The following is a 15,810-nucleotide window of genomic DNA, read 5'->3' on the forward strand; positions in this document are numbered from 1 at the left end:
TGGATGCGATTAATCGCGATTAACACAGCTCTATTTTTTTTATGGGAAAATGTACTTACGGTACTTAAAATGATACTTTTATGAGCAGCAAATCTGCACATTAAAAATATTTCTTAAGGATCATGTGACACTGAAGACTGGTGGCTGTATTTTGAAATGTATTACAACAAAAAATAGTTATTTTAAGTTGTAATAATATTTCACAATATTACGATACAATTATTAATGCTCGAAGGGAAATTAAGGTGTTACATCAGCACAAACCAATAAAATAAAACAAAATGCAAATTAAAATATCTACAAACAAAGAAAATCTAAATGTTTAGCATACAACAATGTCATGTAAACTGCTATTCATATCACTAAGCAATACCTAAAATTATAGTACGTTTAAATATAAAAAATTAAGAATAACTGTACCTAATATGCATTTCACTTAAATGTGTGGTTGTACATCTTAATTGCTGTGGGTATAAAGAACCTGAAGTAAGATTATTTTCTACATCGAGGAGGATTCATTCTGTGCTCTGACCAAGCAGAAGACATTTTGACTGATTCTGATAATTGTTTTAATGTTATGGATGGGTTGAAGCAATTAAACATCTTATATAATATAAAGATGCAGACATTGAACAGTAACTGATACTGTATGTCATGCACCACTAATCTCAATATCTCACCAGATGTTTGTGTTTCAGGTTAAAGTGGAGGCTCTGAGAGACTCTATGTACTGTGTGTCCTGTGAGGCAATGGCGGCTCAGCTGGAGGCTCTGGTAGAGAAAACCGAAGACTTTACAGACTCTGCCTACACCAGCCACGAGCAGAGAGAGACAATCATACAACTCTGCCAGATCACACGTCAGGAGACCAAACAGCTCATCAACACATGGAGACATGCGGTAAGACACATACACACATTAGGGATTGCACCGAGTAGTCATTCACCACATGACTTGAGTCTCACTTGATGGTGACAGCAGGGGGGGAAAACTTCACAAACTGCATCCCAGTTAGTGATATATTAACGCAAAGTTTTCTCTTGGCTTGTATATCTGCCATTCACGTCTTTGTTGTGCAGTGTGTGAAGGATGTTCTGCATGTCTCCCCTCCTGTGGAGTAACTGTCCCTGAACCTCATACACTGGGAGAAATAAGCCCTGCAGTGCAGATCTATAGGTCTTCATTTATTCATTGCTGCTTCCTCTCTTTGGTTTCTTGAATAAGCTATTCATTTGCTTGCATTGTGCCATGTTCTCCTTCACTGTGCAGCACACAGACAAGTTTTATTGATACTTGCATGATTTTAAGTTCTGTATGTAATAACGTTTATATATATTCTTTAAGATCAAATATGGACTTTTGTATAAAGATAGTTGACTCTAAATCTTATGTCTTATAAAAATATAGAGGGATTAAAAGAAAGAAAAAACACTGTAATGGTTCAATAGCGGCATTAATGTGAAGGTTGGTATTTACTGACATGGTATTCAATGCTATACACTGAATGGCTTGTGAAAGAAAAACTCTGTTCAAGGAAAAATATTTTTTCGTTTTTTGACTTAAAAAAAAAATTAAAAATGGAAAGTTGAAGTGTTAACTTTTCATAACTCTTATGCATTTGTGCAAAGCAAATTCTTTGGACATTACTAGTAACATGATCTCACCAGAACACATGGCGAATGTGAAATGTTAAATAGTAGCCCAAAATGTATAAAATAAAGCGTTCCCACTGTCATGGAAAACCTGGATATTAGGGAATTAAAAATTTATTCTTTTCAGGACTAGAAAATTCATGGAAATAAATCAAATCATTAAAGTCAAGGAAAAGACCTCGAAATTCTAGTAGTAGATTTTTTTTTTCTAATTGTGCTCAACTATTTTGCATGCTAGAAATTGCTCTTGGGTATGTAGTATAACTTGCTCATTGCCGCAGTCTGATTTGTAACCACATTTCTGAGCCTTTTAAAGTAATGTTTCACCCCAAAATGTTTTATTTTCTCATAATTTACTCACCCTCATGCCATCTCCAAAGTATATGACTTGCTTTCTTCAGATAAACAAACTAAATTTTTAAAGAAAACAATCCATCTCTGTGAGTCCATAAAATGCCATTGAATGAGTGCCGCTGGGTTGACACTTGAAAAACCACATTGTGACGGTAATCCATTTGACCCCAGTGGATGAATCAATGTCTTCTGAAGAGAAACGACAGGTGTGCTTCACAAGGATTTACATCATGTCACAATATGAATGCTCATGTGATGGTAGACCTAAAGCAATGATTTATAGTTAAAAAAGTAAAAAAAAGTTTCTTACACACAATATATTGTTTCGCGTCAGAAGACAACAGAATTCAAATAATAAAAAATTATTAAAAATTCAGTAGTCACAACAGAAAAGTTAATGAAATGTCATGGTACTGTATTGGTCAAAATGTGTGGGACTCAGACACGTGATCATTTACACACTGTTTGATTTCATTTAACACTTAGATTAGGGAACACATTCACTATTAACAAAGTTTTCCATTAATAAACTCCTAATTACTGATAGTAAATAAGGTAATTGTTGTAGTGGTTATGTTTAGGTATTGGGTAGGATTAAGGGATGCAGAATAAAGCATTAATATGTGCTTTATAAGTATTAATAAACAGCCAATATGCATGCTGATAAACAACTAGTTAATAGTTCATGTGTACCGGTACCCTAATCTAAAGTGTTACCTTTTTTTTTTTTTTTTTTTTTTTTTTACATTTATTCGTTATATTTCTATACATTTGATTTTCTCGTGTAGTTTTTATTTTCCAATTGAACTGTTTTCTAGTTTTCATTAGTCTCAGGCTATACACTCAGGCAAAATATGTGGTCTTCATCACAGCTGATTCTGGCCAAGAATCGCCCACTTGGACAGGAAGAGACTGTCTGACCAACATCTAAAGTGACAATTTGTTTTGTTTTACTTGCTATTTAGGGGGAGGATTTATCTCAAATGGGTTATATCAAAATAATAGACAATAATAGTGTGGAAAGTTCTTTAAAATTATAGACTCTGATCATAATTACTGTTTTCCCAAATGTAAAATATACAGTTTTCCCCACACACACAACTCAGAACACAAAGTGGAACATACACTTCTGCTTATGGATGACTGGTTCACTAGTTTTCAGACAACTCTGACGCCAATCTTCCAAACTTCGAATCCAGTGATTCGTTCTTCCTCAAAAGCAGATAGATATAAAAAAACATGTGTACAATTACTTCTGTAAATTGCATAAAACAAGCCAATCAGATTGGAACTGTCCATTTAAACAAACTCTTGACATTTTTGAGTGCACCGGTCTATAAACAGAACATGGGTATGAGTTTTCATCACTCAAGCACTGCAATTTATTTACTCTTTCTGTCTACTTAAACAGTCCTTGAGTGTTTACGACGAGGGTACGTCTTTGCTGTCATCAGCCGAAACGTATCTAGAGACAGTGTTGTTTTTACATCATAATATTAGGGTTGTTCCCCACTTGTTCCAACATTTCAGTGACAGAAACATTAGGTGTGTGTTCACTGAAGTGCAATGACTGTTGCAGTCCCAGTGTGATGTCTCCGAGTAAAGCATGAAGATGAGAGCGCTTCAAACATTCACATGGCTTGTGTGCCGTGTTTGTGTTGACACCCCACCGTAATCCCGTCTGAAAGCAATCCCACCCACCTGTCTGCCTGTCCTCTGAAGAGAAAACCGCAGATAAAGACTGTCATGTCCGTCTTTCAGGCTGCTTGAGCCACGCTGACACTTGTGTTGAAACTTGACGGGCTCTTCAACATGGCTGGTGCCTTGTGCACGTTCGGTTGGTTGAAGTGTGTTAAGTTCTCATTCTATCTTTGTTTCGGTTTCTCTTCCCTTCCAGCAGCAGTTGCTTAAAGCCAAAGAGGCCACAGACGAGATGGAGCTCTCTATTTTGAAGACTTGTCAGAGTGTCAGTGATCTCAGGCGAGAGGTGAGATTCTTGCGACAAGCTATGCACAGGGATTGAATCCATGACACTGAATGTCATGAGTTAAGAATAAAAGAAAGACTTGCATATTTTTCTATTGCATTGCCTAAACATGCAAAAACAAATCGGGACCCTGTAGTCTGATTCATGAACAAATTACTCTGAGACGATTCTTTTAACAAATGGCTCAAAAATACTGAGATATCAGTTTGTAATGAATCATTTACTGAATCCATTTAGATAATTGACAGATTTTAAATGAAAATTGCTTTTTTGTCACATAACAGAAATTATATACAGCCTTCTTTGGTGACAGAGATTATACAAAAAAACATAGAAGAATGCTAAACAGACCACAAAAAAACAAATAGATAGTACAGATGAAATAGTTCAAAGAGGTTCCACAGTCTGTGGAAATGTAAAGTACTGTTTAGGGTCTTATTATAACCTGTATATAGGATATAATACCATATTTCAGTAGTTTATTGATCTGCGAAAGAGAAAAAAATACAATTATTAATTAATAATATCAATCCTCTACAATGCGAGTAAATCACTGGCATATGCGACCAAATATTAGCCAATGGCTAGTAAATTGTACGATTTCAGCCGCATGTGATTCAGTTAGAGGCAAAAAATAAGTTTAGCGCAGATATAATTTCATTGCCTGCTGAGCTTTACGCACCGTCGCTTTGCTGAGAGCGTCATCTGTCGCTTTCTCACACACAAGCACTCAACGCGAGAAAAAGAGAGGCGTACACAGGAACTGATGCAGAATCGACGCACTGGATCTAAATGCAGGGCTCGACAATAAAGACTGCCAGATTGATTGCCTTGAGGTGACGGAACTGTCACTGTCCCGATAAGGCCAGTGCTCATGAATGTTTAGCATTTGCAAGTGTTTTTAAGCATTCAAGTGCAAGAAGACGCGAAAGAAAACTCAATTCGTGACTCGCTGTGTGTGTTTCTCACAAAATTGTCAACATGCCTATATTGGTGTGTATCCATAGTGCACATACACGCATGGGCGAGTGACACAAGTACACAATTTCCTGTGAAAAGCATCCCGCTTGGCCTAAAATATAAACGCGTATAATAAGCTTACCGTAGTGAATCAGGGCAAGAAAAGAACACGTTTTGGAAGAAGGATTGATGGTGTATTGTGTTGTTAGTTTTGAATTATTATTGAATCAGTGCAGTTGCTGCCTGGTTGTTCATTTAACAATTGAAAAGTCCAAAGTTAAAGTTAAAAAATAACATTTATGTTGCTAAAACAATATTATCTTGTTTAGCATGTAATTAATGCCATTACTTAGGGGAATTCACTGGTGTGCCCACATTATTGCACATTTTCCCCTTTGTTTAGCTTCATAAGGTAGCAGTGGGGAGGGCCACTGAACTGCTGAAGCTGCATTCAGATCATCTGGTGCTGCAGGCCCTGAAGGCCTCGGGTGGCGATGGAAACCTGGAGGCTGTGGCTGACTATGCCGGCACCCTCACCGAACACAAAGAGCAGCTGGTGGAGGTGACTGCACTATTTAACACGATCTCTTCTGCAGGGCCCATTTACACCATTGTGGAATATTAACAAAATAATACATTAGGCAAACTATAGGAGTTTATGAAAATAATTTGGGATTTGAAATAAACTCGATATTATTATCGTAGTTATTATACTCCATAATATGTGGATTCAATACTTTTATTATCAGATTGATGCATTGCAATGCAATTAACAATCACATATTGTATAATCGACTATTTACATATCACTACAGGTTTAACTTTAATGTGGTGCCATTTATTCTGATTTCAGACTTGTCGTTTGCTCTGCCACATTTCGGGGACCGAGCCGTTGGAGATCACGTGCATTCACGCTGAGGAAACTTTTCGTGTCATTGGTCCGCAGGTAAACAAAAGAGAGGTTGTCTGCTATAAGAGTTGTACTCTGGCTTCTCAGCTTGATATATTATTTGGCAAGGCTTTCAGAAACTTTATAGATTTTGTTAATAAAAACACTGAATATTGTTACTCGCCTTTTTTTTTGGTTATTCATGCTTATTTTTCAAAAATCAACAATGCTTATTTGACACATTTTGTGCTCTGTTGTTGACTTTGCGGCTCTGATTACAGAAAAACAGCCGAGGCAAACACACTTAGACACGCAGGCAAGAAAATAACTAAAATTGCTAAAATAGCAAGAAAATTGCAATTAAAATGCATCTTCAGCGCACAGAGCTGGATGGAAAAACTAAAGCATGCATTGAAATCATCTTTGCTGTTCAAGTTTCCCTTTTCAATACAAACATTAATTAACAAATTAAATGAAAATGAAAAGGTTAGATTGGGCGAATATGCAGAATGCAATATTTAACCGAGTATATTTGCAGTGCTTTTCATCAGCACGCTTCATTATCATATCTGATTGCATGCAGGAATGAGTGTTCTGAGAGAGGGCGACCTCACTCACCAGCCAATAATGATGAGGCCTAAAGATCAGGCAGCCAATAAGAGCACAGCAGGAGAGCAGCAGCTTCAGGGGTGCATGATAATGAGTTGCTTTATCAGTTATTCCAAAAGCCACATGTAATTAGCCGCTGAATCCACACCCTCAGCGGAGACCAGCTCTGCTTCGCTGTGTGTGTGTGTTTTTTGAAATGTCCTCCCAGTAAGCTGTAAATCATAATTATGCAGTTACCGACAGAGTTAGATGCTGCATTTATGCTGTGGGACACTGGAGAGAACCCAACGGTGAATAATGATATTCAGATGTTGCACAGGAGTCTAATTATGCAGTCACATAAAAATTACACTACAGTTCAGAAGTTAAAATGTTTTTGAAAGAAGCGTCTTCTGCTCACCAAGGCTGCATTCATTTGATCAAAATAAAATGAAAACAATGACTACAATTTAAAGTACCTGCTTTCTATTTTGATAGATTTTAAAATGACATTTATTCATGTGATGGAATAAATAAATTTTCAGCAGCCGTTACTCCAGTCTTCACTGTCACATGATTCAGAAAAGCATTCTAATATGCTGATTTGATGCTCAAGAACCATTTATTATTATTATCATCGTTGAAAACTGTTTTTTTATTATAAATTTATTCAGGACTCTTGGAATAGGAACAGCATTTTTTTTTTAAATGGAAATCTTTTGTAACATGTAACAAATGTCTTTTGTTACTTTTGATCAATAATCTGTCCTTGAGGAATAAAGGTAAAAAATAATAATAATAATCTTACTGACCCCAACATTTTCTAATGGTAATGCATTTAAAAGTGGTGAGAAAAATCTTGAAAATAGTTTGCTAAATTCAGGGCGCTGTTTCCTCTCAATTTCTCCTCTCAGATCATCTCAGCGGCACAGACCCTTGCTCTGCACCCCACAAGCAAGATAGCCAAAGAAAACCTGGATGTGTTTTGCGAGGCCTGGGAGTCCCAGCTGTGCGACATGGGCATCCTACTGAAGGAGATCAATGATGTGTTTGAGGGCCGCAGAGGTACGTCAATCAAGCCGTTCAGTCTTATAGGACTCCAAACTCGAACAGGTCCTTCTTCCAACCCAAGATATGAAGCGCCCGTATGTCTCTTATGTTATCTGCATTTCCCACACTACCACACTACATACTACAGTATTGTAATCTGGCTTCTAAGGGTGCTTTGATTCCATCAGTAGCAGTTATTTTCAGGTGCACAAAATGCATTTGCTCATGCCTATGGGCAGGGCAGCGATAACAGTTTTTAAAGGTCTTTTTCCTCATGGCCAGATTGCTATCTTTTCCATCCGCTAAAGATGTGCGGCTTTGACATTTACACTGCATCCACATCCCTCACATGAGGTAATTGAATAGAGACTGGATAAACCTCTGTAGGCAAGGTTATGGGCACACTGCAGCGGTCCCACTGAGATTACAGGTCTGTGAAAGTCCTTTCGTCCATCTGTATTTGGACATACCGCTCAAGGATGTGTTTTGAGCGATGTTGACTCTTCCGAGTGGAACTGTGGTTTTCTCATGGCAGTGCATAAAACGCTTTATGTAGGAACAATATTTGTCAGAGTTTGAAGGAAGGCATCAGTAACATGACAGAAATCCGGTGCCTGGGGAGATGTTTTGTTCCAGACGAGAGATTCCCAGTCATCATCAGTGCCAACCAAGATATTTCCCAAAACAAACTGTCACCCCCCCCCCCCCCCCCCCCCCCCCCAAGATCATGCCTTTGTTCATCTGTTCATCCACATCATAATACACAGCCATTTTTTAGGCTAGACGTACATTTGAATCATGTTTTGTAGGGTTCTGTTGGCATATTTTCATGTTATGGATATTTTGGGTCTTAATACATAACATGTCTACCTCATTTTAGGTGATAAGAAAACATATCTGTCTCTTCCAAGACCAGGGGTGAGTCTCACAAGCAATTACGATTTTATTACAAATTTCTCTTTCCATATCATGTCCTTCATTATATTTACTGATTCATCTATTCTCTAGAAACACTCTGCTAACCTGAAGACAGTCAAGGCTGCCAAACTTGATGCTGAGGTACAATTTCTCATAATGAAATATGATGTGATCAGAAGTTGGATTGTTTATCAACTGGGTTGAACATTTTCTGTCATGCTCTATTCTTGACCTTATATGTATTTTTTGTCCTGCAAATTATATACGGTAGCTGTTTGCCATTCCATTTCCATATGAAGATTACAATATTTGCATTTTCAAATGTGTAAATTTGAAATTTGCACCCCCAAAACCCAATAATTGTCTATAAGTGTCTGTAATGACCCTGGACTTGACAAAACATAAGCTACAATGGAAGTTGATTAAGATTTAAAGAACTAAAATGGACAACTGATAAGTAAAAGTGTGATGAAACAGAATTATTTAGTTTTATTTATGAATTGTGTCACAAAATTAAAAGTCAAAACTTCAAATCATTACATCTTACAAGATGATATGCAGTCAGTGTTATTTTAGTATTTTATATATTTTTGTATTTATTATTTAGATAGTATTATAGTACTTAATATATTGAATTTGCTTTAATATTTATATTTTCGGTTTCATTATAATTGTAATTTAAGTTTTGATCTATTCAGGAGCAAACCACTATTGCTAAGCTGGGGCTGGAACTGTGTCTCCTCACATCAGATGTGGACTCAGAGGTGGAGCGCTGGGACGAACAGGACCACGAGATAGTTCGACTGTGTCAGATCGTATCCAGCATGGCGTATTCCATGTACCTCTTCACCAGGTAACTCACTTTTCATAAACGTTATAGTCAGATTATCAGATTGGTTCGAGTAGTGCTATATTACACAGGAAATTGAGCACAGTATGCTGGAAAGTTTAAGCTTTCTGAAATATGCCTGTTCAGAAAAACAAAACCATTTTGTTGTTAATCTGCACTCTCTGTCAACCTACACAATCAGTTTTATGGATCTTTAAGGATGTTTTATTAACTCTGCTGTTTTTCCATCTGTGATTTAGGGGGGAAGGCCTGCTAAAGACTACTTTGGATCTATTCCACCAAGCTGAGGTAAGCCAGCATTCGTAGGTTTTTTTAATTGAATCTGTTCGAGGTGTCATTAGGAGCGATGAGTCCCCTGGAAAAGATGGATCAATATATTATTAGAAGGGCCAGCTGTCATTTGTCTGTGAGATACTGTGATCCAGAGCAGGTTGTGTGCTGTGAATGTGGAGTAAATGCTGATTAGGCAGTGTGTCTTTCTATTAGCAGAGGGTACGCTGACCTCCACCCAAACACACCACCTTCCTCTTAACACCCTCTTATCTGACAGAGCAAGCCTGCTCAACATCACAGTAGAGCAGCACTGCAAAGTTTCTTAAAGTGCCCCATTATGCTTTTCTGAATATTACCTTTCAGTGTGTAATATAGCTGTTTGTGAATGTAAAAGGTCTGCAAAGTTTCAAACATCTAAGTGCATGATCATTAGAGTTATTACCTCCCCAAATAAAGATTTAAGATCTTCTTAAGAAAAGTTTCTTAACTGCAAAAAAGGAGTCAATAATTCCAGTCTTACTTCATGTATGAACCTATTTAGGTTTGAAACAAATCTTCATAATGGCAGCCTATGGTCTTCATTGGCGGAACAACATCTACTTTGACCCGCCCTCAAACACAATAGTCGTAGCTGAGGCCTGGAAGAGTTTTTTGGGAAAGACTGCGCTGCGAAAGCAAATCCACTTTGCATGCACTTCCAAAGGATGAGGACTCGAATTGTTTCGTATCGCGGTGTATACAAGTGCTAATGAAACGTTCGTAGCTACAATTCAGATATGGAAATGGGCGTTTGGTTTCTGACATGCACTTGAAAGCTGTAGGCCAATCACAACAGACTGGGCCGTCTGACCAATCAGAGCAGAGTAGGTTCTCGGAAAGTAGGGGTTTAGAGAGACTGAATCTTTGTTTGAACCATTTCAGACATTAAGAATAGAGCTGATGTATAATATGAGAAAATTTAAGTACAATCTTTTGACCTTGGATGCATGTAAATCTATTGTAGGAGACCTCCAAAACAAAATGAAGAACCTTTAAAATAGCATGAATGGGGCACTAATACGTACCTCTTTTTATGGCCTTTTCTGACTTCACTGAATTCACTTTTGCAATTGCCATAATTATGAGTTTCCTACTAGTAAACAGATCACGTCAAACTCACAATTACAACTTGGAAACTTAACTTTGTTAATTTAAAGTAACAAAGTCTCAAACTTATCAATGTTCTGTCAAAACAGCGGCAACCATACATTAAAACGTCTACTACGTACCTCTATACATGTATGCCATTTTGCATGACTGTTACCTGATTCGATTTGGTCTTTAAAACTGTGCAAGAGCATAAAGAGGTGATTTAATATAGCGATTAAGTATTTTGCTGTGGTAATTATGGTATTTTTCCTACATGGATCAATTTTGATGTTATGAGCATTGCTATAGTAACGACCAGTTTCTGAAGATCCGCCCCGCTCCGAACATAATCTTCTGGTAATTATTATAATTTTGACATGACACTAACCTTTGCATTAGACTCCTGAATGCTGATTTTGACATTTTCACTGAGATGTCAGTCTTTAATTTCAGTGCGGTAAATAATGTGTCATTTAGGTTTTGCTGGCTAAAACAGCAGTGATATTGGAGATTATACTGATGAAATAGATTAAATAGTATCAAAGGCTTTGGTGCACTCATTACCATGAATGGGAGAATGTGCAACATGAAATATGGCAAAATAAGATTTATGAGCTAAATAAAACAGCCAGTTGGCAATTGGTCATCGTGTCACTGCTGTTTGAAGCTCTGGAAACAGTCAGTAGTGAAACAGTCAGTGTCCTGAGACACAGTCAGTGCATGAGACATGCGCTTAGAACCGCACATGCGCATTGACTTGACAAATATAAGCTTTTTTTATTATTTGAGCATAAGAAACAACATTTATGGAATGGTTCATGTCAGATTTTGTTGCTGATTTGAAATATTTTATTTAAATGCGTATGAGACAAGTAGTTTTGTGAGATTTCAGGATTTCCCCATTTAAGTTTAGTCTTGGATGCCCTCATTAGCTGCCCGGAGGCATTGCAAATATGACCACGGAGTGAACTGACTTTCATTGAAAGTAACTTTGATAGTATTCAGATGGTCATGTGATCTCAATGCGAGTCTTTATCTTGTGCCAGTGTACAGTGTAAATCTTGATGCTCCTTTAACTGATTTGTGTGATTTTTTTTTTTAATCACTTTTTCATAATCCTGTTAATCCAAATTGTATAAATTTTACTCTGGTACAATCAGGTCTTACATTTATGGATTGTTTTTTTCAGGTGTTGTCAGACCAAGGTCTCCAGCTGTGTCCAATCCTCCACTCTCTCTCCTCACAGGTAACACAGCCGGCGTGCACACCAGTCCTTTATGTACCAGTTTAATTAGATGCCTGTAAATAAAGGACTGTAATGACTGCCATCCATCTCATTGGGACCACAGAGACATGGCTATCAGTGTTAGTTAACCCCTGCTCGGCTGGGGCGGACAGGGGCCACACATCCATAATCACAGAGCCTGACACCTGTGGTACACCGCATGGTTTGATTAATAATCGCAAACATGCCTGACCCACAATGCATTTCCCCAGCTGCTAGCAGAGTACAGCTAATACAAATGGCTTACGTCCACTTATTTATCCATCAGTTCAAATCCAGCAATTACCTCACTTTGGCAAACCTAATGCAGGTTTGGGTGCAAGTCTCAATTAGGGCTATTAGATTGTTAAATTTGTCCTTGCCTCAGGAAGTCCTGAAAGGGTCATAGAAAGAAGGAAAAACAATGCTATATGCATAGAATACAATACACCACAATAAAAAAGCAGTATAAAATATTAATATATATAGCTAAGTTTCAAAAGTTATTTTATTATATTATGTAAAATAAGTATATATAATATTATACAAATAAAATAAAATGTGCATAATTTCATTTTATATGTGTGTGTATGTATGTATATATATATATATATATATATATATAAATATACTTTTTTATTGTCCTATTCAGCCTGTCATGTTAATACTTTTGCATATTTAGAGGGCATAATAAAAAAAACTTGATGTCTAATGTAAAAAAAAATGAGTCTCCAAGCAAAACAGCCACTGCGTTAGAATTTGTTTAGACTTCTCATCTCTCATGTGATCTGACAGTACTTTAAATGTTATGGAAATATATTGTGTCTGTGTTATAGCTGCTGGATGAAGACCGAATGCTTATTATATCTGAGACCGAGAAGCTGTCAACCGCATGTCAACAGCTTCAGGTCTGTGCCAAGACTCCGGTTCAGGGGAAGAGCGCCATCTTTCAGAAGGTAATGCAATATAACCGCAGGCCTGTGCTTGTGAATCAGTGAATGAATGGAGCAGATGAGACATAAATAGTGATTTTGTTTGTTTGACTTGACAATTTAATCCAGTAATTCACTTTAATTTATAAATTAGAATTGGATTATTCAAAATAGATAGATTGATCTTAATATAGGCATTTAAAGAGAATGATATAGACATAGGTCACTGCCACATGTGATTAGATAATAAATCTGTTTCTCTTGCAAAGACCCTGACCTTACTCTATCGTGACTCCATTTAACCCGATAAAATGGCATGCTGTCTAGGGTCATCCTTCTGTTTTGATAAAGCAAAGGTCACAGCCAAAGGCGGGTTTAAATAGGTTTATAGAGGCTATGTTTGTGTCGTGCTGTGAAACCAAGAAAACGATCTCCGGAAAACAAGCTCAATCAGAATCTCCCAGCATGTCTCGCCCTCGCATGGTTTCCAAGCATTTTATTTAGAGAAAACAATTATGTGTGAACCAGTCTGTTCCACAAATCACCTGTCAGATATGTATAGATTTTTGTTGCAGCAAAATGATAGCTTGACTGAAATGTGAGCCCAAACCAGCAGCCGTGTTGTACTTGTTCATTTTATTTTTATTTTGGGTAGTTTGGTCAGCTAATGATGCATCGGTTTCTTGTCTTGTTCAGGTCGACTCATCCATACAGAATACCAAAGGCATCTTGACTGTGGTGGTCTACTTACTGCCGATCTGTAATAAGCTCATCAGAAAGGTTGGTAGCAACATGAAGATCTGGGATTAATTATTTTTTAAATGTATTGGTATCGGTATGTATTTAATTATTTTTGCTCATTTATATATATTTTTATATTTATATTACCTTTGTGTCATCTAATACAAACTTATAGTTAAGTTTTAAATCTGCTGAACCTCAAAATATTCAGAATATATATATTTTTAAATATATATTTTGGTATGCTTAAATTCACTTGTAGCATTACAAATGATTGAGTTTAGTTTATAGTGAATTTTGAAAATTAATTTAGACTAAATATAGAATTTTAATATTGTCCATTTATTGGCTATCTATCAGCCATAATAAGAATAATTATCAGCTTATCAATATCAACCTGAAGTTTTAACATTGGTTATGGCTGGACAGGACAAAAACTTGACATATAAAGGACACAGTGTTACACTATTATGTTATTATTAGAGATTATAAAAATTCTGGCCGATTACATTTTTCGATTTTACACATAGTGTTAGATGATTAAAAGGGTAATCAAAATGTAAAAACAGAGGACATGAACATGCATAATTAAGGTCCCCCTATTATGCTATTTTAAAGGTTCCTAATTTTGTTTTGGAGGTCTCCTACAATAGATTTACATAAAAAAAATATCTAAATAAACATATATATTGTGCACCCTCAATTATTATGTAATGTTCTAGCGTGATTAGATTTAGTTCTGTACAATCTATTTTAAATCCAGAATTAAACAGAAGTTGTGATTAGTCTTTTCTTCCCTATTGTGATATATATCCGAGTGAAACGGCTTTTAAAACTAGAAAAAAAGTAGGGCAGGACTTGATTTTGTCCATTGGGAATTAATTTGACCATTGTATAGTTGTGGTTTGCTATTGGTTGATCTCATGTGAGTGACCAGTTCCCGCACTCACACCAGTAAACACGTCATGAGAGAAGAGCATTATTCCATAAATAAGAACTGTTCATTTTGATTTCATGTGTGCCGCGTCACCCTCCGGGTGGTTTCTACCGCGAACACGTAACTCTATCTTGGTCACGAGCCACTTCCTCTTTATATTACTCAACTCTTGTAAATGGTGTACCTTTATAGATTCAGGAGGAGTCAGGTAGGCGTATAATATTCTCTCTTTCCGAATATATTATCTCAGGGTCTACTCTACTCTACTCACTAACCAAGCACAACCAAACCTACCCGAGTCGTGTGGGTTAGCCTTCGTTCAGCGCACCACAGCTGGCTCTTCGCCCTCAGAGGACAGCTACGCCTGCTTATGCACTCCCACGGCCCACACTATTGCGACTGGTTGGCAACCTTGACCGACTTTGTAAAGTCTGTCGGGATATCGTTATACAAATGTATCTTTTTCAGACAGTCATCTCATGATACCCCAAATGGATTCTCACTCTACAGCAATGAACAGACTGAGACTATACTATCAGAGTTTGAGGGCAGTCCTCATTCTCATTTTATTATTTCTTGCATAGACAAAAGCTATATATCTCTCTCTGCAAGCTGGAAGTTCCATGGGCCAGATACACAATATCATTTGAAGGCTTACCTCGTCTCTGTTCAGTGTATGTGCTCTTCTCTAAGAATGTTAGGTGTCTTCTTTTGATGTTGTGGTTTTGTAGCTGGCTTCCGCTCGCTTGTATGCTCTCTCTCTCTCTCCAAAAGATCTTCCACACAGAGCTCTCAAGGCCCCCTTATTATAATCACTAATGATGCACAAAATCTCTACATTTACGCACACGCTGCTTATTTCCTGCGTGCGTTAATAGTTGCATTACTTGCGTCATGCTTCAACACTTTTCTGTTTGCGTCAATGGCATTTGCAATACAAAAATCAGTTTGATTTTATTTATTTATGCCTTTATATTTGGCAGTCACACACAACAATGTTCTTGTCCCTCAGAACCCAAATTCACCCACACACATAATGCAACATGCATCACCTTTACAGGATGTGGTATACACACAGTTCACAGGATGTGTTTTTGTCACCTTATGAAAACTTCATGGCCCTTAGAGATTTTCCAAGATCTGTAATTCTCTGCGTTTTATATCTTTTCTTATCATTTAGATCTTTGTCTAATTGTTTAAAAGAGAAGACTCCATTTCTTTAGACACATGGTGACTTTAAAAAATGTATATGATCAAATCCTAGCATGTTTGTATTTAACTTTACCTT

General features: G+C 37.0%; 1 protein-coding gene across 5 annotated transcripts in view; it reads left to right on the plus strand.

The window, feature by feature from the left end:
- The window catches only part of ctnnal1 (catenin (cadherin-associated protein), alpha-like 1), a 56,104-nt gene that overhangs the window by 38,307 nt on the left and 1,987 nt on the right, over positions 1-15,810 (plus strand). For 3 of the 5 annotated variants that reach the window (XR_013795018.1, XM_079590359.1, XM_079590361.1), the window contains exons 7-18: positions 699-899; positions 3,903-3,992; positions 5,356-5,514; positions 5,806-5,898; positions 7,344-7,494; positions 8,360-8,397; positions 8,488-8,538; positions 9,096-9,250; positions 9,487-9,535; positions 11,838-11,894; positions 12,749-12,868; positions 13,541-13,624. Coding sequence is in view for 3 of the 5 variants with exons in the window: in XM_079590359.1 (XP_079446485.1) it covers positions 699-899; positions 3,903-3,992; positions 5,356-5,514; positions 5,806-5,898; positions 7,344-7,494; positions 8,360-8,397; positions 8,488-8,538; positions 9,096-9,250; positions 9,487-9,535; positions 11,838-11,894; positions 12,749-12,868; positions 13,541-13,624 (1,248 nt within the window). In the remaining 2 variants the exon portion in view is untranslated. The remainder of the gene's footprint in view (positions 1-698; positions 900-3,902; positions 3,993-5,355; positions 5,515-5,805; positions 5,899-7,343; positions 7,495-8,359; positions 8,398-8,487; positions 8,539-9,095; positions 9,251-9,486; positions 9,536-11,837; positions 11,895-12,748; positions 12,869-13,540; positions 13,625-15,810) is intronic. The other 2 variants (XR_013795019.1, XM_079590360.1) reach the window with 1 other exon arrangement.

This window comes from Phoxinus phoxinus (assembly GCF_949152265.1).
Source record: "Phoxinus phoxinus genome assembly, chromosome: 19".
Classification (NCBI taxonomy): domain Eukaryota; kingdom Metazoa; phylum Chordata; class Actinopteri; order Cypriniformes; family Leuciscidae; genus Phoxinus; species Phoxinus phoxinus.